The sequence below is a fragment of the Crinia signifera genome, chromosome 9 (genome assembly GCF_055691185.1).
Source record: "Crinia signifera chromosome 9, ASM5569118v1, whole genome shotgun sequence".
Lineage (NCBI taxonomy): Eukaryota > Metazoa > Chordata > Amphibia > Anura > Myobatrachidae > Crinia > Crinia signifera.
In genome coordinates, this window is record NC_139225.1 from 73,744,946 (window position 1) to 73,771,583 (window position 26,638).

General features: G+C 41.2%; 1 protein-coding gene across 3 annotated transcripts in view; it reads left to right on the forward strand.

Moving 5' to 3' along the window:
- Positions 1-26,638, forward strand: part of ATRX (ATRX chromatin remodeler) — a 171,534-nt gene that overhangs the window by 126,912 nt on the left and 17,984 nt on the right. For all 3 annotated transcript variants that reach the window (XM_083159237.1, XM_083159236.1, XM_083159238.1), the window contains 11 exons: positions 983-1,120; positions 1,262-1,437; positions 3,119-3,228; positions 7,643-7,793; positions 8,117-8,208; positions 8,809-8,975; positions 10,721-10,868; positions 11,506-11,627; positions 13,875-13,983; positions 14,082-14,259; positions 17,743-17,937. In XM_083159237.1, coding sequence (XP_083015363.1) covers positions 983-1,120; positions 1,262-1,437; positions 3,119-3,228; positions 7,643-7,793; positions 8,117-8,208; positions 8,809-8,975; positions 10,721-10,868; positions 11,506-11,627; positions 13,875-13,983; positions 14,082-14,259; positions 17,743-17,937 — 1,586 coding nt within the window. The remainder of the gene's footprint in view (positions 1-982; positions 1,121-1,261; positions 1,438-3,118; positions 3,229-7,642; positions 7,794-8,116; positions 8,209-8,808; positions 8,976-10,720; positions 10,869-11,505; positions 11,628-13,874; positions 13,984-14,081; positions 14,260-17,742; positions 17,938-26,638) is intronic.

The window sequence follows — 26,638 nt, forward strand, 5'->3', positions numbered from 1 at the left end:
GCACTAGGCATGCGATCCGATACGATGCATGCTAATTAAGACCCAAACGGATCTGTTTAACGGACCGTGTATGGGCCACTTAACAGTGATGTGCGATTTTTTTTTTTTTTTTAAGTGAACATGCAGGTTTTTGTTCCTGAACATATGATGGTTATTGTTCCCCAAATACAGTGGGGGGAAAATAGTGGGTATGTCCTGTATTTAAGAAACCATCACTGGGCTCTTGGACAGGTTTCAGTTCCAAAATTATGGGGGACTAAAAGACTGGGGATCCGCCTAATTTTTTTAATTGAACTTTTTCTTTTAACAGAACAATAGGTCTCACAGATCTGCGCATGGTTCTGTCAAACTCGCTAGGCTGGACCTGGTCTATTTATTTTGCGGGTTTTGTTCATGTTTAGGTCTAGGGTGCGATTTGTAAAATCACCCCCTACTACATTTGCATTTTTTTTTATTTCTATGAGAAAACATCTGCTTTTTTGAATGTGTGATTTTTTTTTTCCGACAAGCTATTACATTGGAAACCATGCAAATTTGCCAGTTTTTTACCTAAAAATCACTCCCTATTGCATCTTGCCACAGGTTTTTAGGGTGAATTTTGTTTTTCCCATGTTCATTGTCTAAAAATCCCTCATTAATCCATTTCTATAAACTGGTGTTTTCACTGCATTTCCAGAGCCTGTAGGTGGCAGCATCCCCTTTGGAAACACTACAGCCCTGGAAATATATTTGACATTTATTAAATTAATGGTTTTAAAGGTCTTCTGAAATCAAGTTGGTAAATGTAACTTTCAGTGTTTACATACAATTTAATTTACATGGTTTACATCAAATGATTATTTCTAGTATGTTCAAGTTACAGTATGCATATCTTATTTTGTTATATTCCATGATGACCGTGGTACAGCCATTTACAACCAATAAAGTATGCATTTGCTTGATGGTGCGCATTTACAATCCGTGCTTATCATGTCATGTCCAGGTCCCGACTTTGTTGTGTGTGATGAAGGACATATTCTTAAAAATGAAGCCTCTGCCATTTCTAAGGCTATGAATTCCATAAGGACTAAAAGAAGAATAATCCTGACAGGGACCCCGCTTCAGAATAATCTGGTGGAATGTAAGTAGTTTCTTCCCTTACATGTAATATATTGTGCTAGGCTTGCTTTGATTTATTATGTACTGACCAAAATCCTCTGCAGCCTTGTGGTGTTTTAGGTGTCTTTCCTATTGCTGTTAATGTTTGCTTATTTTGTTTTAGATCATTGCATGGTTAATTTCATCAAGGAAAACTTGCTTGGGTCTACCAAGGAGTTCCGGAATCGCTTTATAAATCCTATACAAAATGGCCAGTGTGCCGACTCTACTATGGTAGATGTCCGAGTGATGAAGAAGCGTGCGCACATTCTGTATGAGATGCTAGCTGGATGTGTGCAGGTGGGCGTTCTGTAGATAAGTGCTTGATAAATCAGTTGTCCATTTGGAATAACCGAACCTGATGCTTTGATGGACATTAGTGAAACTGGTTTCTTGACATCTGTTAAAAAGGTTTCATGAACCAATCAATTGTGGATACGTCCTTGTTGCACTTTTTATTTACTTTTACCTCCCAAACCCGTGACATAAGGCCATCTAACAGATGCACCTAATCTGTTCTGTACAGAGGGTCTGATTGGTCCCCGGGGTATTCGTACCAGGGACCAATGCTTTCGCTCTGCCCATGTGTGTATTTTCAAATGCGCATGTGCAGAGCTGCTGGGCGGGCGCCTTCGGCAACTTGCACAGTTGCTGAAGGCGGACAGGGGACTGTCACATGGGGACACCCAGCATTTGGTCGGTGGGCAGACGTCACCGGGTGTCAGCCATCTGCCCCATTCTCACACCAACTTTATATTTGTGAACGGGGAAAAATCTTTCGATGGTCGGCGACCATTGAATGCTTTTGCACCTGTATGCTCCTCTGCGAATGGATGGCTAACATCCATTTACAACGCAGTGGGGATGTTTGCACGGTGGCGGGGGGCAGGCATTCACTTGCCTGGAGGGCAGCTTTAGATGCCTCGCTAAGCAGGGTTTTACGCTGCTTAGCAAGCTAATATGAATCAGGCCCAAGTTTTCATGTATCTTTAAGTTATTGAGGTTATACTCCCTGTTCTTTGCATCGCTGTACCGGTGTCTCCTTATGACTTGACCAAGCCTGGTGTATGCTTGCCCACTGGGCAATTTACTTACCCTAAATCTGCTTTCATGGTTTTTAACCAATTTCCTGAATGTCATGCAGCCTAAATAGTTTCAGCCTTAAGTGTATTACTATCCTATTCGGGATACTGTTTTGCCTACTTGTTCTAATCAGTGCTGACTTTAACTACTCCCACTACATGCCCCTAATTCCTACCCATCATATAAATTGTCCATACTTGTCCCTGGCACTGCTAAATCATGGTCCCTGACAAATTTCTCGACCCAGAAACCAATGCACCAAGAGTATAAAATGGGCGTAGGATGTCGGAACCAAAATTACGACTTACGACTTGATAAAACCACAGCATACATATTTACTCTAGCACTAATGTGTACTCAATTGACATTTACAGGGCATGAGGGGCGATAAACAAATACACATGTCAAAGTAGCCAATTGATAGGAGAGTTATTAATTTTGTGCAACATGAGATAAAAAAAACCCTGCTGGTGTAGAATCCTCCCCCAACCCCCACCTATCGTTATCCGAAAGCGTGAGGAGTTTGACCCACATCTACTTATGCCCCCAGTGTAATATAACGTGTGTATCTTCGCACTTTCACCTTCCCAACGCCTTTACGTTACTTATGGTCATCCCAGTACTAGCGACATTGGAAACTATCAGAAATTTGGTGGCCCAGGACAACTATTGCAAACATACTATTCAGAGTTGATAATTGGAGTGGGGTACTCCTTCCACTAGTGGGTAATTCAGAAGGGTCTTAATTCAGTGTCCACAAAGATATCGAACAGCAAGGACCTAAAGATTTGTTCATCTAGACAAAAACCAAGGGTGACCAGAGTCATATTGGGACGTGTGTATCGAGGTACATGGTAAACCTTTCATTATACTGTTTTATTTTGTTTTACTCTTTCAGAGAAGAGACTACACCGCTCTTACAAAGTTCTTGCCACCAAAGCACGAGTATGTTTTAGCCGTTCGGTTAACTGCAATACAGTGCAAACTTTACAGACACTATTTGGAACACTTAACAGGTAGGTAATTGTGTGCTGCCTAGCCCTATTGTTACCTGAATACTACATTTTCTGTTTCATGCTTTGTGTAACTCCTCACTCAAAGCAATGATGAAGTGATGCTTAAAGCCCAGTGTCCGTAATGAGTACCATAGTCTTCTGTCAGTGACAAGATGGAATACATATACAGTACAAGACCAGTGTTCCGGGTGCCAGTGGTCAGACTGACAGTGGCATTCTAATTAGAATCCCTACTTGATCCCTAATCCTAACTCTCCCTGACAGCAGCCCAAATACAGCATAAACCTAACCCTCTCCCCTTAGTGTCTAATCCAAACCCCCATTCCTCTACCCCCCAGCATAGTTATGGCAACATTTACAGACATACATTATCACATCGGCCCTGCAACAGAGCTGATATCGACATGTCTGGTTGTGTGTACAGATGATTTGCGTGACTTAAGGGACTGGTGTCACTGCTGGGTGGGCACATTTAAATGCTCACCCAGTTGTGACGTTTGGCTCAACTTATAGAGGGTATTGTAAGTACGTGCGCTAATCTATTTGCCTGCTCTGTCGTTGGGGTGGAGGGCCAGCAGAAATGTCTCCCATGCATGTTCCCAGCCTTAAAGGTGCCCATACACGTTACAATTATTGTATACAATATTGTATACAATATCGCATCTCGGTTTTGCGATGAGATCTAGTACAAAAAGTATGTGCAGCACATACTTTTTGTACTAGATCTCATCTCATCGCAAAACAGAGATGCGATATTGTATACAATAATTGTAACGTGTATGGGCACCTTAAGCCATGTACACTTGGGTCGATTCAACTAAGCGATTTTGACTACATCAAAATCGCTTAGAATGTGGCCCTGAATCACCCTGTGTGTACATAGCGGGCAATAGCGATGTAAAAATACACTACACTGCAGTTTCTGTTTGGCTGTACTCACGGGCTGCTGCTGGGGGTGGCCATCGGCTCATCTCCTGCAGCGACTGGGAGATTTTGAGTAACCAAAACCTCTTAGTCAAATTCTCCCTGCTAGAGCCCTTGTGTACAACCCTTTAGGCACAGGGGGTAGATTTATTAAGCTCTGTGAAGTGATAGTGTCTGTTTTTTTTATCACCGGCCAATCAGCTCCTAACAGGCTTGGTTTGAAAAATGACAGGTAGGAGCTGATTGGCCAGTGATAAAAACCAGACACTTTATCACTTCACCAAGCTTAATAAATCTGCCCCAGAATTTGTTGATAAAATGAATTATTGTATCTTTCTTTAAGCGTTTTTTTGTATAGGAGTTTTACTGTAGCTATCAGATTCTTTGTGCAAAAGCTATTTTCTTACTCTGTTTCTCTCTGCCTGTCCACCCTAGTGGGAATTATCCTCTGAACATTTTTTAACAACTTTAATTTGAAAACAGAATGATATCATAAGTCTAATTACAAAGTGTACCAGTGCATTATTGGCAGCAGATGTTAAATATGGGTACAAAAAGTCTACCATTGTCTTTAATTGTTTTGATTGTGCTTTTGTGCAGCTAAGAACGCCTTAGATAACTTGCCAACTGGCTTCTTTTTTGTCTTGAATTTTTGGACAGACTATTATCATTAGGCTCATTAGGCTGGATTGGATGGTAATAAGATACTGATTCAGAAATATTAATAAATCATGTGCATTAGTAATGCCGCTGTACCCTGAGGGAACAGCGTAAGTAATCTATTAAATGCGGAATCCTACTTGTAAGGGTTTTAGATATATTTAGGATGGCAAGTCCGTTTATTATCATGTTTTTATTTGCTTGTTCCTTACATAGTTTTAAAGCGGCATAAATGCTGCATGTTCATCCTGTAGTACATACACTACTAAAATGAACATGCGAGCACCGCATGGGGACACGGATTACTTTACATGTATTCCGCGTCCCCTCGCGTGGGCTTTCCACGCTTCGGTCTCGGTGGCTTGCTGCGCTCGCCACACTCGCCACACTATCTAAAATAAACTCCACGCCAATGTGGATAGTGGGGGTATGAAAAGGTCAGAGGACGCGTACCGCCGCCGCTCGCCACGCTTCGGGATGGCGTGGATACTGGGGGTTACATCTCGTTGTAAGCACCCATCACATCTCATGGCATGGGTGCTTGTACAATGAAATATCGCATCGCATGCCATTTGCTGGCATGCGATTCTATGCGATATTTCATTGTACAAGCAGTCCTGTGCATTTAACATGGAAATCGCATCGTATAGCACTAAAAATGGTACGCGATGCCGTGCTAGGAAACGAATACCATTTTTTATTTGCTAAAAGCACTACTGGGGACATGCTATGTAACTGGCACTACTGGGGACATCTGTACCAGCACTACTGAGGATGTGATATGGAACTGGCACTAAATATCTGAAAGAAAATGAGGTACTTGTGGATTATCACGGCTCCCATCACATGCCATCGCATGCCATATATAGTGGCATGCGATTTTTGCCGGTTTTACCGGTTCTTTTTTTTTACAAAATCACATGCGATTTTTAACAGAAAAGCATCCAAATGCATTGAAATTAGTATCAAACATGTTCAATGGCCCCCAAATGTCATTTTTGAGGCTGTACCATCCCCCCTATCAACGCGAACCCGAAGCGTGGCGAGCACAGCGAGCCCGCGAGGGGCGGCGGTGGTACGCGTCCTACGACCTTTTCATACCCCTACTATCCACGTCGGCGTGGAGTTGAGAATAGAAAGTGTGGCGAGCCACCGAGCCCGAAGCGTGGCGAGCGCAGCGGATACCTGTGAAGCCCGCGAGGGGACGCGGATACCTGTGAAGGTATCCGTGTCCCCTCGCGGGGCTCGCCACGCTTCGGGCTCGCTGCGCTCGCCACGCTTTCTATTCTCAACTCCACACCGACGTGGATAGTGGGGGTATGAAAAGGTCGTAGGACGCGTACCGCCGCCCCTCGCGGGCTCACTGCGCTTGCCACGCTTCGGGTTCGCGTTGATAGTGGGGGTGGTACAGCCTCAAAAATGACATTTGGGGGCCATTGAACATGTTTGATACTAATTTCAATGCATTTGGATGCTTTTCTGTTAAAAATCGCATGCGATGCGATTTTTTCATGTGCGATGGCCATTGTGGGGGCCGTGATACTCCCCAAGTACCGAAAATTATTGCTTGGCATTCACATTTAGATTCCTGAGATTGTACACAAACTTTTATTTCATGTTCTGAAACCTTGTTTTATGCACAAATAAAATATATTTGTGTGTATTTCATGTGAATGATGTGTTTATACAATATAAATGCAAGATACCTTAATATACCTCATTGAAATATAAAACATTTCTGAAATACGGATTAATCAGTTATCCTTTATCCAAAATTCTACTGGTCCGGAGCATTCAAGGGATACTCAACCTGTATTTATTTCTAGCTTATTAATAGCAAGTAGGACAAATAAATTAGAGCCAGTCAACTCATTAAGTTGTCTCTTACATAGCAATCCTATTAATCCCATGCCCTGTACTATATATTTTTTGTTAAAAAAAAAAAAAATTATCAATTATAATGGAAAGGGCGAGTTCAGTTTTAGGCAGTGGTGTCAAACTCTTGGCCCTCCAGCTGTTGTGGAACTACATGTCCCAGCATGCCCTACCACAGTTTTAGCAATCCATTATATAAAATCTGTGGCAGGGCATGCTGGGACGTTTAGTTCCACAACAGCTGGAGGGTCATGAGTTTGACACCACTAGTTTAAGGCAATGGATAGTATTTGCTGTCCATAAACGGCAATTCTCGTCCATCTACATAGGTGAGATTACCATAATTGGCTGACACCTGCACAGCCTGGCATTGAGCTGATCCTTAGCAGTGCATCACCATGGATTGAAATCACTTTGTAGTATTGGAATTGTTTTCCCTTTCAATGTATATGAATGACAATTTTTTTTTTTTTATGTTACATTAGTAGACCTTTTATTTGATTTTATGTTTTCATGCACCACCAATGGTCTTTCCAAATCCTTTTACTTGCCTGCACCATTACTGCAGTCATTACTGTCCCCACATATTCCCCTCAGTTGGCCACAAAAAGATGGCGTAAGTTAGGTAATGGATTAGTGTCTTGTGTATGGCTAAATTAGCTCTTATCTCTCCCTCACACACAGAGCTTTATTCGCACCATTTGTATTACACTTTATACACATTAGTAATTTGACAGCAAGCTATTATGTTGCATAGGTGTACTCTATATACAAATGCACATAAAGCCTGTGGTTTCTCTTTTGTGGTTTTAGATAAAGCACTTGCTTTTCAATTTAACTTTTCATGCTCAAATCCAGATTTCTGCATTGCGAGTATAAGTGTGAAATGAAAACATATGCTCGGATCTTGTAAAACCTTGCCGTAGTCCTCTCTATAATCCTTTTACCTTAACAGGTGTTGGTAGTGCTGAGGGAGGAGGTGGAGGAGGTGGACGAGGTAAATCTGGAACCAAGCTTTTCCAGGACTTTCAAGTTTTAAGTAGGATCTGGACTCACCCTTGGTGCTTGCAGCTGGACTATATTAGTAAAGAAAATAAGGTAAGGCAGATATCAGACTACATATTTTTTTGTCTGTAAAATGTTTCCCCAATAAAGTATGCCAAATAGTGGGTAGAGTTTCGGTGAAATAATGGAAATTTGTTTTTTAGACTTTGCAGGGCTATAGATTTGCCTTCTGCTCTTTCATCTGTGATCATGTTCCTTTATATTTTAAGATATATGCCCATTATTAAAGCTTTGTTTGAAATGATGTAAGCCAGACTTTTTCCAAGTGACTAAACAGATGTGTTTCAGTTTAACACGACAATGCCTGCCTGCTGAGAAATCTAGATCTGTGATGTCATTATTGTGTCTTTTTGTAGGGTTACTTTGATGAAGATAGCATGGAAGAATTTATAGCGTCCGACTCAGACGAATCCTCAATGACTCCTAGTTCTGCTGAAGAAGCCACACCGTAAGTACATGTCAAACCAGCACTGAAAGGGTTACAAACTCGTATGGCCTTTCTGCCTATAGCTCATGCAATGGGTACAGCAATATTATGAATGCAATCAAAATTGGCCTCTGTGACAGAGCGTTCTACCTACGAGAATAATTATTTTTGTTTATCATCTTCTGCCAGAAAATCACTTAACAATAACGTAATGTGAAAGATCACCAGGAATTAGTCAAACAATCAAAGAGTAAATGCCAACTGATTTTACTTGCGGTTTTGCCATGTTGTGCCAAAATTGGAATTAAATTATGAATCGAACTGTAATGCACATTTTAAAGAAGGTATATTTGTGCTGCACACAGTAGTTTAATGAGGTTCAGATTTCTTTTTGTTTTGCATTTTTCCTACAATCATTCTAGATACAGAAGAACTTGCGATACATAAGGATGTATACCTAAGGGATACCTACAGATGTACTGTATATATACATACATTATTTACTGTACTATTCACAGCACTTATGGTCAGCCAGTGATTGTGTTTTGGGGAGAAGGATTTTAGCAGCAATGTTGGGAACATGGGAATATGAACTAAAGTAACATAAACTTCAAATTTTAGTAAGAAGAAAAAAGGAAGAAACAAGAAGGACAGCTCTAGTGAGGAAGAAAGTGATAATGATGTAGAAGTAATTAAGGTGTGGAACTCAAGATCCCGTGGAGGGAACGGAAAGGATCCCAAAGCGGAGGATGCTTCAAACAGTCCTGCAGTTGCCAAGGTGGAAGAAAGTGAGTGTTATCTTGAATATAAATGTCTATAATTGGGTGCAATGAGCGCCTTATTCCTGTCCCTGCAGTACTGGCCTTCACACATTTTAGTACACAAGCAAACTTTTCTTGCTTTTGAAAAAGGTAGATTTTGCCTCTATTTGGCCAATTATGAATGTTTTTTTCTGCTAGCTGTGGTGAACTGAATAAAACGTACCTTTTGTGTATTTAAACTACAATAGGGTAAATGGCTAATCCCTTTATAACCCAATTCTTGTATCCCAGTGATGACACTGGTGTAATGGTTGAATGAGGACCTAAGTAAACAAAAACAAAAAATATTATGTGGTCCATTTAATTTTTAGTACATAAAGCACTGTTGCCCATACACCGAAACATTGTGATCTGTTGTAATATTGATATTCTAGAATCTTCCAGATTTTATTTATAGATTTTTCTTGATTTAAATGAGCATTGGGATTTGAATGACTGCGCCATCACAATACAGCCCCCATGGAGGGGCAGGAGATGTGAGCGTATGCGGGCGGGAAACGGCAGCAGAATAAAAAATAAAAAAAAAACACGTCAAAATATAGTACCGGTAAAGAGCGCCACAGTTCAATACACATTACAGCTTAAATATAAGTAGTGAGGACTCAATCAACTTACTACTAGAGGCTTGAGGCCAATGATGGAGTTCAGTATGTGGACAAAGATGGTTACTGAGTGTTTGAGTATGGGAGAGTTGTGAGTGAAATGAGAAGAGGGCTTTGACAACAGGAGGGAAGAGAACCCTGCTCTGAGGAGTTTACAATCTAGTATATAGATTTAATCCTATTTAGATTAATGATTCTAAAGTTCACATCCTACTTGGACTCAGAAGTAGAGTAGATATCAAGATAGCGAAGGGGTGTAAAGCGCTTGATATGAGCCAGTTGTGCCAAAACGCAGTTTTAAAAATATAGTAGTCAATCCCAAAATATAGATACAAGGAAAACGGGAAGAGCTAAAACTATGCATAAATGAATGCAGCAGTTGAAATCTATAACTTTTATTCATACATAAGAAATATTAGCAAGGGAATTTCCAAGCCGTTATAAAAGCCCTTTGGTGTGCACAGAAATGAACAAATAGGTATTCTGAGTCTGCCAGTACTGGGGAGGTCGAAGTTATTTTCTCTCTTAAAGATTGAAGTAGTATGTCCAATAGGGAGGGTATTTGTATGCTAGCTTCTTTTACTCTGCATACATGACCTTTTTAAGGAGGTGGCGGTCCTCCAAGAGATGTTCTTACCTCAGTAGAGTTAAGGGGTCCGATTGCCGATTGTTAGGAGGACAATGCAGAAAGGTTGAAAACAATACTCCCAAAAGTACTGTTGGGGGTTGTAGGCCCAAAGTAGATCAACAGTCCTTAAGTAGGTGGATAATCCTACTTGACAAAATTGCTGTAGCACATCCGCAAACAGTTTATGCGTTTCGCTGCATCAGCAGCTTTTTTAAAGATAACTAACACTGTCAGAGTGGGGTTTATATACTCTCTAAGCAATCATTTTTTTAGGAGGTATTTAAACCCCACCTTGACAGTGCTAGTTCTTTAAGGACTGCATGAACCTTCATGTAAATTCTTCTCAATATTAAATAGCAATTATTGCAACAAAAGAAATCGTATTTATAAAGTTTTGCATTTGGACATGGAAAGTATATACACATAGAATTTACATGATGACTTACCTGCCTCCTTTTTTCTTTTCTCCACCACTGGCAAAGCCGCCTCCTCCACTCCGGCTAGCCCAACTGCTCCTGATTGGTACAAAGATTTTGTTACTGATGCTGATGCAGAAATTATGTCTCATTCTGGGAAAATAATGCTTCTGTTTGAGATCCTTCGCATGGCAGAGGAGCTTGGTGATAAAGTGTAAGTTTATCAATAATTTGTCTTAAAGGAACATAAAGCTATATACCTATCTATTTTTTTTTTTTTTTTTTTTGGAGCTGCAGCATGTACCAGGGATATATTATGACCACTAACCCAGAGACCACTAATAGTAATCCATCTACATCCATAAAATAAAGCTTGATTTTGGCTCTCTGTGTAATAGGCAGACTTTACAAAAATGCCCTTTAAAATAAATTACATTTAACAGGCATTACATTTGGGTTTCCTTTTACAGAAATCTACTGCTTGTGGATTTCAAAGTTTTAGCAGATGCTATGATTGACAGAATGCTGATTATTTTTTAATGCATTTCTTTAAAATTTTTGTGTTCATTTTCTAGTGACTGTCATAGCTGGTTTGTGTTGCCTACTCCGTGGAGCGTTACCATAATATATTTCAGTAAAGCATTTCTATTGTGAAAGGTACAAGATGCGATCAGCAAAAAGAGCTCTACAACAAAACCTATATCATTGTTCAAATAAGCCGAGCTCAAAGAAAATGTCAAATCAAAATTCTTCTGACATAAAACTTTTTAGGTGTTTTTAGCCTGAAAAAAATATATATTCTCATCTGCCTTTTAGTTCATATTGTACAGATTTTTTTTTTTCCCTTTTAGTTTAGTTTTCAGCCAGTCTCTCATCTCTTTGGACCTAATTGAAGACTTTTTGGAATTGGCAAGTGTCGAAAGATCAGAAGAAGAAGAAGAAGGTGCAGAAGCCAAGCCTGTTTTATATAAAGGTATGCAATACCACATATGCTGTGTTCTTTATTCCTGACCGTTCAGTTGCTGTAAGTGGGCAAATACCAAGTACTTGTTCAGTTGCTTTCCTTATTGGGCTCAACATGGTTAACTGTCCAATAGAAATATCCCTTCTCTAGAATCTTCTTTCCAGAGCCTATGGCCAAATAGCACCATCATAATGCGGCAAAGCAGTTTAGTCTGCAAAGTAATTCATGCTTTGGATACTGAATTCTTGGTCCAGTGATTTGGCTATTCATACATCAAACTACACTTAATTATTGTTAGCACTGGTAGGATAAGCTTGCTGGCACAGTGACAGCTGAAGGCAGGGAATGTTTAATAACTGCACGCCGCTGGGATTGGTTTAGGGTTGCTTGCTTGGATCATCGATGTAGACATGTTATGGTTGAAGGCCCTGGGCAATCTGCATTAACCATTTTTCTTTGTCGCATCGTGCTATTTTCCATCCGGTTTTGTGTTTAGACACTGGGTGTTTTTCGCCCATTTTAGCTATTTTCCCTGGGGTGGACAGCTTTCCATAACAGGATGCTGCTCATACAGTACCAGCAGATACCTGGTAATACCAGCAGATGAGTGGCCGGGCCAGTGATTATGCGGGAGCATGCATCAGCGCTCACCGCTGCCCCGTACAGGCTGGGCAGCTTTCGAGCGGAAAGCAGCGCAGACAAGAAAACTAAGCTGCTTTCGGTTGTCACCCATTGTGTATGGGCATTTAAGATCAGCTATGTGGTGAGGGACAGGAGTCACTTTTGTTAGTTCTCGAATTTTCTGATTAGCTGCCTCATGCACTGGTTTTACCTATAAATAATTGGAAATGGTCCTGCAGCACCAATCCAAGGAACCCATGTTAGTGTCCCAAGGCACCCCAGGGTGCTTACACACACAGTTTGGGAACCACTGAGGTGGGGGGGGGGGGGGCTATTAATGTGATTATTTAGATGTTGTATAAAGTACCCTACTATAGATAAAACATTGATAGAAATAGTAATAACAGGTTTCTTCTAACTGTTATTTGATAAACAATGGTAATTGTGTAGTCTCCACAAAACAACATATAATACATTGATTAAATTATTTAATGTCATAATTGTGACCATGGTTAATATTCTAGTTAGTTTTTTTTCCTCACACTATATATTCATATTGGTTTTTTTAGCCAACATCTGGTTAAGAGTCCATAGTTATTAGTCTAATTAAGCACAAGCAGCTGTTCTACATTTGAGTGCAAAAAATAATTAGACCTTGAAGGCAATTGCATTTACTACAGTTTGTAAATTGTGTCGGGGAAATAGTATCTTTCTAATTGGAAGCATATCTTCTACTGGGATACATTCAGTCTGTTTAGCTTAATACCCATATTTATTTCCTAAGCTCATGCATATGTTTTGACAAAGAAGCATATCATGCCCCCTGCTTGTTTTGTGAAGCTTGTGTATGCTCTTTTGATGTCCTCCGTTTAACAGTGCCGTGCTAGCTTTCATTATAATATGGGCAAACTTATGGAAATCATACAAATTGTACATTTTGTTCCTGACAGTTCCCATTATTGTTGAGTTATTTCAGATTACTGTAAAGCTTACAAGTTACAGGCTTTGCTGCTCCACCCACACTCTACTCTGTTGTATTGTGTTTTACGGTTATCTTTATACTATTGGGTAATTACAGTGTGTGTATATATACACGGGCACTCCCGTATCCACTATACTTGTACCCTGGTGCCCTCCGGACAGATTGGTATATGAGAGCGATAAAACAAACAGCGGCACTCTGAGGAACCTTTTCAAATCAAGTGTATTGTGAAGGTCACCATACAGGTAATTCAGTCCCTTTGTCAAGGTGCTAGTGTATCTGATACACTAGCACCTTGACAAAGGGACTCACCTGTCCCGAAACGTTGGAATTACCTGTATGGTGACCTTCACAATACACTTGATTTCAAAAGTTTCTTAGGAGTGCCGCTGTTTGCTTTATCGCTCTCCTATATCTATCTATCTATATGTATATATATCTCTAGAAAGTTAATATACAGTGTAATGGGCATTCCTAATATGAGAAGTACCTGTTGAGCTGCTGGTGTAGCATGTATTATACTGTATGGAAATGGTCTCCGCTCTTTTTAGCTTTAGTTGTGGGTATATATAGATAGATATATGTCTGCACAGTAATACTTTCAGAACTAGAGTCCCCATATCTAAATCTTTGAATCCTGATTTCCCTACAAGGTGAAGGAAAGTGGTTCAGGAATATTGACTACTATCGATTAGATGGTGCCACCACTGCTCAGGCACGAAAGAAATGGGCAGAGGAGTTCAATGATGTGTCCAATGTCAGGTAAGATATTTGGTGTTGAAGAGACACTTTGTTCCGTCTAAGCTGGATGTTTCATGTAAACCTTATGCTGTTATACTCTGTGTCTTTTATCTTGCCAGGGGGCGTCTGTTCCTGATTTCTACAAGAGCGGGATCCCTTGGAATAAATCTCGTGGCTGCTAATCGTGTGATTATCTTTGATGCATCATGGAATCCATCATATGATATACAAAGTATCTTCAGGGTATATCGATTTGGGCAGACTAAGGCTGTCTTTGTGTACAGGTTTTTGGCACAGGTTTGTTTCAAATTTAAATCTTCTTTTTTTTTTTTTTTTTTTTTAAGATTTTCTTTTCTAATCTTTCCACATGTGGTATTTTAATATACCACATGTGCTCCCTGCCAAATGTGCCTCTCTGTGTAACACTGTCATTAAAACCTTTATTAGTAAACATACTTCCAACATTCATGTGTCACCTTCTGTGAACCATTCTAATGTAATACTCTCTGATGATATAATATTCTGAGTTAATCCGCAGTAGTGACCAGTGTTGGATTGGATAATGTAATTGCTGTAATTAAAAATCTTGGGTATTTTGTAGGGAAAAAAAAGAAAATACCATGCTTTTTATTCCCGCCAGAGAATAATTCCATTTTACCAGTAGTTTGACAGTGAGTTATCGGCATTAGAAGTGCCGATAATTTGCCATCAGTGTATTCTATCACGCACTGTCTGCCTCCTCACCTGTTCACTGAAGCAAGGTGGCAGTGGCGAGTGTGGCCATTAAAATGGCGCGGCTCCCCATAAAAGGCGGTGAACCTTATGTAAGGGGATCCAGCCCCATCATTGAATACGGCAAGGGGGTTTCATGGCAAGGATTGCTTATTTTCGGCAAGGAAAATCCATCCTCGCCGTACAAACCCCCTCGCCAGTGGAATTGCATACCGCTATATGACTGAGGTAAAAAAAAAAGTCAATGCCCTGTTGTCAATATTGAGTCAATCACATCAGTGTGTGTATGTATGTAAGTGTGTGTGTGTGTGTGTGTGTGTGTGTGTATGTATGTATGTATGTATATATATGTATATATATATATATATGATATATATATATATATATATATATATATATATATATGAGAGAGAGAAGTGAAACACAGCACTGCTATTTATAAATTACAATTGTCTTAACATGAAAAAAAAATACAATCAAACAACATATTCTAAAAGTATAACTCCTAATTAAGTGGCAGCTAGAAGATTTCTCAATGTGACTTCTATTTCAAGAAAAGTCCATGTAGAAACTCAGTAGTGATTAAACTCCGTGCTTAAATCCTTCACAGTAACAATGTGTGTGCCAGAAATAGTAAATGTACGACAGTTACAAGTTTGTTACAAGTCCCTTTTTTCCACCCCATGTTTTCCTCCTTCAACGTTCCAAGATCCAATGAGCGACATATGACATAAGTAGGGGAAATAAGAGTGTATAAATAATAAATTCCATCTTAAAGTGACTAGATTCCATCTTAAAGTTACATGCAAGGTGATAAGTGTCCGCTAAATATAGACAGAGCTAGAAACACCAATTGTGAGAAGGAACTCCACTCTTGTGGATAGCGCTGATATTCTGGCACAGTGCCGAAACAGAGGATGCCGGAGTATTGGTAGTGCACCTGTATATGCATACATACGTACAGTACATAATAAAATAAATACATTTTGTAGGACTCCATTGTATATAATGAATAAATGACAAGATAATAAGGATCAATGTTATAATTTGAAATTTGTCATGGGGATACTTAACGGATGCAAACAAATGCCACCGTAAAACCCACACCACTATGAATGAGGTGCATATGTGACACGCCCCCCGCCATCAGTAGGACGTCACCGCATAGAGCGTGATGCATGCCATGGCCACAAGTATAAACAACATGGAAACTATAAGACAGTATGCATTAATTAAAATATAAAAGAAACACGGCATACATAGTATAACAAAGAGCAAAATACACATATGGATATCGAAGAAATTTAAGATATAGTTAATACATAGTCTCCATAATATAGGGAAGTCCTAAAAATATTATATAAACCTACTCCGGTGAGTATATTACTATATTCATGCAGAAATACTGCTGAACACTAACCTACGGCTTTTCAAAAATAATTATCGGAATTTGAAACCGAAACTCTATTAAAGAAATAATCCAAATGAAGGTGTGTAAATTATATATAAAAGCAAGAAAGAGGGATCATGTCATTAAGGCCCCAACAATCTGTATCCACATAGATTCACATATAAGCAGGGTCAAGCCTCTATCCCCCAACCCCCCGAAGAAGGGGGAATGTGGTCAATCACACTGATATTTAATACTTGCCACACTATGCCAAGCTTTAAAGAAGTGGAAAGCTACAGGTTGATCGCTATTACCGTTCTGTAAAGTGACCATGATAGCTGACCCATGTGCATTCATGCTTTCTTTAAATGTACAGGTTGAGTATTTTTGTAACATACTTACCTGGTTGGTGCCCCAATGGTCCCCCGGCATCCACTGTGTCCCACGGCGGCCTTCAGGATCCTCTTCTGCAGTCCCAGGGGTGCATTGTGCGAGTTTACAGGTACGCCGGTGACTTCACCAGCGCTCTCGCGCAATGCACCCCTGGGACTGGAGATGCTGCGGAGAGGATACTGAAATAAAATATTCTGAAAAACTGTGGTTTTTGGAATATTTCGGTTTTTGGATATACGGATACGGGATACTCAACCTGTATTTGTTTTTTAATATATGTGAGGGCACACAGGAAGCAGGGATCATTGGCGGTTTAACTTGTTTCTCCACACAAATGTGGAGTGAGTGTTCACTATTTCACATATGATGATGTTTAATCTATTTTTTTTTTTTTTTATATAGAAGTAGGTGAAGTTGAGTGATGAATTGTGGAACCATTATATCCAATAAAAATGTCAGCAAAATAAAATTATAAGGCATTGTTCATATATGCACTTTTCAGACTGCACAAAAAAAAACCGGTATTTTGCCGTTTTTTAACCGTTTTAAAACTGTAATCTGTGCGGTCTGAAAGGTGCAGAGTGATTTTACCACCTGGGCAGCGTAGGGAAGGGAATGATCGTGCTGGGTGCAGGGGGGGTCCCTGCAGTGTATGTTAGATCAGTGGCGGGGTCCCTGCAGCGGATGGGAACTAGTAGTTCCCATCCGCTGCAGGGACTCTGCCACTGATCTAACACAGCACAGCCCTATAGCCTATAAGCTGCAATGTCCAGTACCGGACACTAGTTTATTCCCCCTGTCATGGACCTGCTCGTGTGAGCGCAGGAGAACAGATGCGGGAGGAGGCCTCGGAGGTGAGGTGCTGCAGCGGGACCGGCGGAGGATGACACCATGCCGGGTGGTGAAGGAAACGCTGCACAGGGGGGTAACGGGCTGTGTGGGGTCGCTAGAATGGTTCGGCCCCCTTTGTGCTCCTTGCCACCACTAAAGCAGCGCTGCCCAGGTTAGGGGGGGGGGGGTAGAGTTCTCACCCTTTCCGGTTAAACGGTTTGTAGACTTTCACACCGCAAACCTGGTATTTACATGTGATGTGAAAGGGCTCTGACCCGTTTAAAAAAAAAAAAACGTTTTAAATACCTGGTCTGAGCAGGTTTTGCGGTGTAAATGCAGCAATGGAGGTATACAGCATAACCATACATTACATTTTGTGCTCTTGTATCTCATGTATAAAAAAAAAATATTTAATTGTTAAACTTCTTCTCCAGGGTACTATGGAAGAAAAGATCTACGATCGGCAGATTGCCAAACAGTCTCTCTCATTCCGTGTAATAGACCAGCAGCAGATAGAGCGTCACTTCACCATGAATGAACTCACAGAGCTGTACACTTTTGAGCCAGATCTACTGGATGACCCTAACTCAGAAAAGAAAAAGAAACGGGAGACCCCAAAGCTGCCAAAGGTAACCATAGCAGTGTTGTAAATAAATATAGTTCAAGGCACCCCATCATTTACTATAGGAAACTTTAACTGATTACACTGTAACATTTGATCACTGGATAGAAAAAAAGTGTTTTATTAAGGAATCCATGCTAGAACACAATATTTGAATAGCCGTGAATGTCAGTGTGTTTCCATATGGCCAGAGATGCAAACTCAGCATTATGAGCTTTTTTTCAGGGATCCGTTAAGACGGCCATCAGGGGCTGGCGACTTTTAGCCTGGGAGGCAAAAGCAATCAAGTGGCCCTGCGGGGGACCAAATTAATTAGAGTAACCCCCACTGTGCCAAGTAGAGCCCCCAAGACACACTGCACCAGGATTATGCACACACAATGCCCATTACACATTGTCACACATCGTAATGCCAATTACATATTATGCTGCACACCATAATGCCCATTTCATATTACGCTGCTGCACACCATAATAGCCATTACACCACACTACATTCTATCCATCACATATTATGCCACAACGTAATGCCTATTACATTTGTACAACATAACACCGATTACAAATTATAGCACACTCCCTTATGCATTTTACACATTATGCCACACACAGTAATGCCTACTACACATTATGCCACATAACTGTCTTAGCTACATGCTCCTTGCCATGGACTTCTTGCTTGATGCAAGGGGTTACATGCTCCTTGTCTGGGGTATTCTGCTCATTGCCACGGGTTGGGGGGCAGGGGAATTTTGCCATGGGCTTCTTGCTCAATGCAAGGGGCTACATGCTCGTTGCTCAGGGTTACATGCTCCTTGTCCATGGTATTATGCTTATTGCCACTGGTTGGGGGGGCAGGGAATGCTAGTTGCCAGGTTGCTTTCATGCTCATTGCTAGTGCTTTCATGGACGTTGCCAGGGGCAGTTACATGTTAGTTGCAACGAGGGAGTACATGCTTGTTGCCCGGGAGAATATCATGCTTGTTGCCATGGGACAGTTTCTTGTTCATTGCCAGGGGGAGTTAGTTGCTTGCTCATTGCAATTGAGGAGTTTCTTGCTCATTGTCATGGGGGAATACATGCCTAGGTGGAGTGAGTTGCTTGCTTAATAGCACTGGGCCGCAGGTCTCCTACTGTTCGTCGCCTGCCGCTCACACATCGTTTCTGACAGGGGAGGGGAGCTGCGCACTCCTTGCCAGCGCTCCTGGCATCTGCACTTTCGGGTACCGCTGGCACTCTGCGCTCCACGCCCCTCCCCCTCAGATTATTGTATGTTTTTTGGGGGTTTTTTTTGCCTGTTGTACTATTTTTTTATGTTTTATTACCAAAACGTGCATTTTAATTATTTAAATGTTTGCTGTGTGTGGTTCTCTCCATGAGGTTTACAGTATTGTGGCTGTCACATATAGAGTTCAATTAGAAAAAGGGAAATTATTACTTTTTTAAGGTACATTTATTTAAGCTTCTGCCTGTTTCATAACTGCTTTATGTTTGGTTGGTACTTGCTTGTGATATTTTAATTGAGAAATAATAATTTGGTGGAAGGGAAGATGTGCATGGATGGGTCCCTTTTTAGGCTGTTAGACCTACATCTCTATGTACCCACAATAATCTCCAGTTATCCAGTAAAAAAATGTATTCGTTTGCAGAAGAAACTTCTACAATATTGCGGTAATGCTAAGTAAAATAAGTATTGATATCGTGGGGGTACAGGTGGTTCTGATTGGAGCCAGGCACCCCCTCTATACCGGACCTGATGTCAGTTTAGATTATTTGTCCGCTGATATTTGTTTTTATTTCATTCTTATTTTTACTTTAGTATAAATTGACCATGCACTGTGTGGTGTGAAAGTGACAAAAAGGAAAAACCCAGGTCCAAGATCCCGTCATTTCGTCCTAGGTTAAAAGTGGGGTTATACCCGGGTCGGATCCAGGTTGCTGAGCAGTGTAAACCAGTAACCCGGGTCGAGCGACTGTTGTCACGTTTACACTATATGGAGGAGGCAGCGTTCCCAAGTGCAGCCTTCTCCCCCACCCCCTGATGACATGCCGCCACTCCACCCCCGTGTGAAGTCAGCAACCTGGGTTAATAAGGGGAGTTTCACCTTGCAAATGCCGGGTCACTCCCTAGATGGACGATTTACGCAGCACTGTAGACATCCAGTCTTTTTATTGGATCGTAGCACCGAATTCTATGCCACACAAACAAATTAGTACTTATTAATAAGAATCCAGAATATTGAGAGATACTTTGCCATTTTACAGAAAACCACATGATTACTGAGGGAACATACAAACTTGTCACGCACAGATAGTGCCCTGATTTAACTTTTTTATTGATAGTAGTGTCTCTGCTCCACCAAATATCCATAAATGTTATTTACTGATGGGTAATTAGACTTCCCAAGTCTCTCTCAAACTAGATGAGAGAATGTTTTTTGGTATTTGCTTGCAGTCTTCTATGTAACAATTTAGTGTAATGTAGAATTTTCTTAATCTGTTTGCAAGAAGAAACCACAACTTTATATAGAGTTCAGGAGGAAAGTCAGGGGTCTTTTCAATTTCTTGATGCATGGAAATTGAGATGTATGGTTCACTGTTGGGCGATTCAGAATAAACTCTGGTAGGCAGCTTTTCATTTATGTGCTATGTATCATTTTTAGTGTTTTTCTGTCTAAGGTATTGTCTCATCACATCATTTGTTTGCTCTGTTATTTAATTCTCTTGATCTGTTCTCTGTGTACTAATATATTCAGGCTGAAAGGGAAGATTTAACCATTAATACTAATCTAGTTTTGCTTTTCCATGACAAGTGAGAAAGCTGATAACAAGTGCTTATATAATGTGTTCAAGTTCATGTTGTATCGGGCATTGTGCTGTATAAATTGGCATCACTGTGCTGTCCACAAAAAAGAAAGCCTGATGTATTGGACTAGTTGGCACATCACTAAAGTACAGGGATGGGCATTTTTATTGTGACCCTTGCAGCACTTTCACCTCTGATTCACTGCAGATAATATTGAATATTAAGGTTTTCTGGCATGCATTTGGGAACTTTTATTGGAAAAGCATGAACAAGGTCTCCTTCAAACGTGACTTTTAGGGACTCCTGCACTAAAATAAATACCTAAGGCTTTCATGTATGTCCAATGAAAAGGAGGAGTACGAAAACCTGCAGAAAACAGCCTACTGCAGGAGTGGTGCAGGCTACTAGACGTCTGCTGAGCATATTCCAAGAGTAATTCTTTCCTTTTCACTTCAGAGGTTCTTTGAAAGGTAACCCGCAACCCTGTGCTATTACCCCTCCTCCTCTTCCTTTAAGCACACACTTATCCAGCATAGATCTTTCCCACAGACAAAGAATGCCAGAGAACCTAGTGTGAACTGAAGCTTGACTAGAATATTAGATGACTTGCACAGCAGAATAATGGCCTTTGCCTTAGAATGGAAAAACGTCCCTTTTCAAGGGGAGATTGATGGAATGTCTTACCTTGGAGATCATATTTAGGCTAGTAGGATAAGGTTTAGCGAAGTAAACAATAGGGTTTTTTTAACCTCTTAGCTGGTAATGTTGCTGAGCTATTCTTCCTGCTTCTGATATATTAATAAAATGATTTGGCTACAGACCACCAACAATGACCATGCAGCTGTCGGGAGAGGTTTAGGGGCAGCTTGATGTTGTACAGTAACCTTGCATTGGGAGGAACGCTGCTTTAGCAGACCCTCTGCATTCCTAGGACCTGGCTTTCAACACCAGCCATTTATTTTTTGATGGTCTGCCCAAAATCACATAATGCATTAACTTCATTGTAATACATGATTTGCTTTTGATGGTAAACTGCTATTTGTGTGGCCGCACTATTCTCTTGGATTTTTTTCATATCTGGGGAAGTGAGCATTGAAAAAAAAACCCCACACAATACAAGATAATGTAAAGCTCCAAACACAAATAAGATAAATAAGATTTAACTAGTAAGTGAGGCAGAATTTGAACATTTAGGGCAGTATTCAATGTGAAAGTTCTCCGTGCATGGAGAGCGTTTTATTTCGCTCTCCATGCACTCTCCATGTTCCGGAGCCTCCTGCTCCCACTATTCAATGTTTTGAAGACTCGCCGCCACTCGCGGCGAGTCTTAACCCCTGCAGCGGACGAGCTGACAGGGAGCCGTGGGACGGTGGCATCCAGGGAGATTAAAGTCTCCCTGGATGCCCCAGAACATATGTGGAGGGGAGGGGGCTCCCCTGAACCCAGGCAGCACAGGCTGCCCCCCCCTATAGCCAGCGGGGGACCCAGTATTCGCTGCACCCGATCGTGCATATTAACGATCGGGTGCAGTGAATATATGAATATCTAATTAGCGGCTCGAGCGCTCCGGCCCCCTGCTGGCTGCACTGTGTAAAAAAAAAAAAAATTTTTTTTTTTTATTAAATATATATTCATGTGCTATAAGCACATGAATAAAAATAACATGCCCCTTCACAGAAAAATAAACCTGATTTTTTTTACACCAAAATTAAAAAAAAAAACCTTTTAGTTTAAAAGTTCACATTCCAGCTCTCCATCAAAAGATGGAGAATTTCTACACGGAGAGAGACGGCGAAAATCACTTAGAAAGACGGCGAATATTTCACATTGAATAGGGTGGTTCACTTTTGGAGAGCAAAATGCTCCGTCCAAGGCGAAAAAAGCAAAAATTCTCCATAAAACACGGAGAATTTTTCTCATTGAATACTGCCCTTAGTGTACAGAGGTTAAAGCTCGATTTATTTTTTAGAAAGGGCGGTAAACAGCTACATTTTGAAAATACTAACTTAGGACATATTTGCATGTTTCAGGGATGGCGTCCAGCTGCAGCTAGATCAGTACTGCTGCCATACAGGTGTCTGGAGTTGGGAACTTGGCTGTAGATGTTTTGTACTATATGACTATAGTATGGCAGCATTTTCTGTTTTCTTTTTCATTTTTTTTTTTTTTTTTACAGGTTTGTTAGTTTTTTTGCCACTTCATTGAGTCAATTTAGGATCCAATCTTTATCACGCTGGTTATGTGAGAAGTAATAAAACTGTTTTATTTGTTTTTTAGCTTCATTTCAGGTTTTTAGGTAAATGTTAATTTGTGGGCATGACCCGTCTTACTGCATCGTATACAGCAGGGTTCGCCAACCCGTCGCTCGCGAGCGACGGGTAGCTCGCCGGGACCTTTCCAGTAGCTCGGGGCTGTTTAAGTGACCTCCTGCCGCGTAGCGGTACCTTGCTTGACGGCAGGAGGTCAGAAAGTGTTTTAATGCTGCGTCCTCCTGACGTCCCCAGCGCACTTTCTTCATCCTCACTTGGCGGCAAGAGGTCTCTGAATGTGACTTCATGCCGCGTCCTCCTGACGTCCCCAGCGCACGTTCTCATCGACGCCACGGCCACAGCCTCTGCTCAGCGTGATTGATGTCTGCTCCGGTCCTGCGCCACAGCCTCTGCTCAGACTTACATGAGGTAAAAAAAAAATGAAAACTGTGTGCGCACAGTGTGTGGGGCATATGTATAATGGAGCATCACAGTGGGGCACATGTATAATGGAGCATCACAGTGGGGCATATGTATACTGGAGCATCACAGTGGGGCACATGTATAATGGAGCATCACAGTGGGGCATATGTATACTGGAGCATCACAGTGGGGCACATGTATAATGGAGCATCACAGTGGGGCACATGTATAATGGAGCATCACAGTGGGGAATATGTATAATGGAGCATCACAGTGGGGCACATGTATAATGGAGCATCACAGTGGGGCATATGTATAATGGAGCATCACAGTGGGGCACATGTATAATGGAGCATCACAGTGGGGCATATGTATAATGGAGCATCACAGTGGGGCACATGTATAATGGAGCATCACAGTGGGGCATATGTATTATGGAGCATCACAGTGGGGCATATGTATTATGGAGCATCACAGTGGGGCATATGTATTATGGAGCATCACAGTGGGGCATATGTATTATGGAGCATCACAGTGGGGCACATGTATAATGGAGCATCACAGTGGGGCATATGTATTATGGAGCATCACAGTGGGGCATATGTATTATGGAGCATCACAGTGGGGCATATGTATTATGGAGCATCACAGTGGGGCATATGTATTATGGAGCATCACAGTGGGGCACATGTATAATGGAGCATCACAGCGGGGCATATGTATTATGGAGCATCACAGTGGGGCACATGTATAATGGAGCATCACAGTGGGGCACATGTATAATGGAGCATCACAGTGGGGCATATGTATTATGGAGCATCACAGTGGGGCATATGTATAACGGAGCATCACAGTGGGAAATATGTGTAATGGAGCATCACAGTGGGGAATATGTATAATGGAGCATCACAGTGGAGCATTACAGTGGGGCATATGTATTATGGAGCATCACAGTGGGGCATATGTATAATGGAGCATCACGATGTGGGGCATATGTATAATGGGCATCACGGTGTGCGGCATATGTATAATGGGCATCACGATGTGGGGCATATGTATAATGGACATCATGTGTGTGGCATATGTTAAATTCAGCGTCACGCTGTGGGATGTTTGCATAATGGAGCGTCACGTTGTGGGGCATATGTACTGTATAATGGGCATATGTATAATGGGCATCATGTGTGTGGCATATGTATAATGGAGCATCACAGTGCGGGGCATATGTATAATGGGCATCACAGTATGCGGCATAGGTATAATGGGCATCAAAGACTGCACTATTGGGGTCATATGTGTATCACATCTCCATTTTCCATGGCCGCACCACATGTGGCTACAGCTCTTAGAGAGCTGACCATGCCCTCAAAAAATGGGGGATGTAGCCTCGCAGGAGTTCCACGGTAGTAGGTGAACCCTCTAATTTTGGGCGCGTGCCTTCGGCACGCGCAGATGTCTCCTCTGCCTCGTGTTGGGAGGTATGTTTGTGACATATTGGACATTGCAGTGTGTGGCATAAGGTGTCAGGGGCATTACGGTGTGTGGCATAATGTGTAAAGGGCATTTTTTGGGATATTATGCAGGTTTTAAATTTTTTTTAAATTTAGTAGCTCTTCGGGCGGTTTATTTTGTCGCGAGTAGCTCCCACCCCGAAAAAGGTTGGAGACCACTGGTATACAGTCTTGTTACTTGTGGAATTTTGCCCCAATTCTATAGTGCTATGGACTAAGCTAGCACTTTAGCATACACTAAAAATACATGGGAATAATAATAATCTATAAACAATTAGATACAGAAAAGTGATATTGTGCAGATGTACATACATGAAAACTATTTTTATTTAATATGTCCATAATCTGGATCAGAGGTTGATTGCAGATAATTGCTTTTACCTCGTTAAATTAAACCTTCTCTCTCTCTCCTATTAAAATGGAGTAATTACCTTTTAACCATCCCCACATATCCCCTTACCCCCTGAATTTAGAAATGGATCTTATTCTGCATGCTGATAATACCATCAGTTATTATGATACTTCTCCTATTTTTAAAGTCAATTTTCAAAAGTTTGTAGCCAGCAATTTCACATACACCTTATGGGTAGAGCGTTGGTCATCGGCAGAATACTGCGTCTTACCGTAACAATGAGTAGCAACTTAGAGGAAAGGCAGAATTTTACAATCCCAATTTGCATATTTATTGATTATTGGCTTTTAGACTTAATAGTTAAAATGTTTTGTGGCAATTAGAACCCAAATGTATTTGATAAAACTCAGGCAGGGAGAGGGGCTCTTATCGGGACCCCGGCACACGACCGCACATGTGCTATGTATCCCTCTGCTAGTAAATGTTGCAATGTGCAGGCCAACAGCAGCTGACGCTATCTGAAGGTGGCATTAGCTACTGGGCCAAGCTTTGGAATGCTATGGGGCTGCTCTTCTATTCGAAAGTGGGGGATCACAGCATATCTCCAATATTATTTTTATTTTTGACGCCACAAGGGATCAGCAGAGCCTAACGAAGTACATAAATGAGCAAAACTAGAAAGTCAATATAGGACAATTACATGGTATATAAACATTGCTAAAACAAGGGTTAGGTGTCCTTGTATGGCGTTGGAAGAGAAGGAAAGGCACGTGAGGGGAGAGGCCCTGCTTTACGAGCTTATATTTTAAAGGATGTCTGCTGTGGTCACCTGTAGATACATTCAAGTGATACTTTAATACTTGCAGTTACTTCTCTGCTCCTGAAAGATGGGTCTTTTCAGGGGATGTCACAAAAAATATGCTTTGCTAAGCAGCCATACAGATGCATACTTATTCAGCAGCTTATACCACACGCTGCCGTAGTATGTGCCAAGTACAGAATTAGTCTCTGCCATCAGTTGTTTGCACCGACCTGCGCCTCAATCACACACCCTTTATTTAAGCAGCTTTCCCCGTCAGCTTGTAGAACTGCAACGCACTGCCAAGTGTTGGCCTCCCAGCTGTCATTTAGGAGCCAGTAGTTGCCGCATTCATATCAGCCTGATCTGTGGGAACTCAGTCTATCACTGAGGGTTTAGGTTTTGTATTTTCTCACTAGTAATGGAAGTAGCTAATAATTTATTCACGGATAAGATGGTGCTCAAATCTTAAAGATGGAAGTTCAGATGCATGTACAAATACAGAAAGGGTTTGTTTCGGTTGCTACAATGATTTTTTGTTTTATTGATTTTCAATATCCTAGTTATAT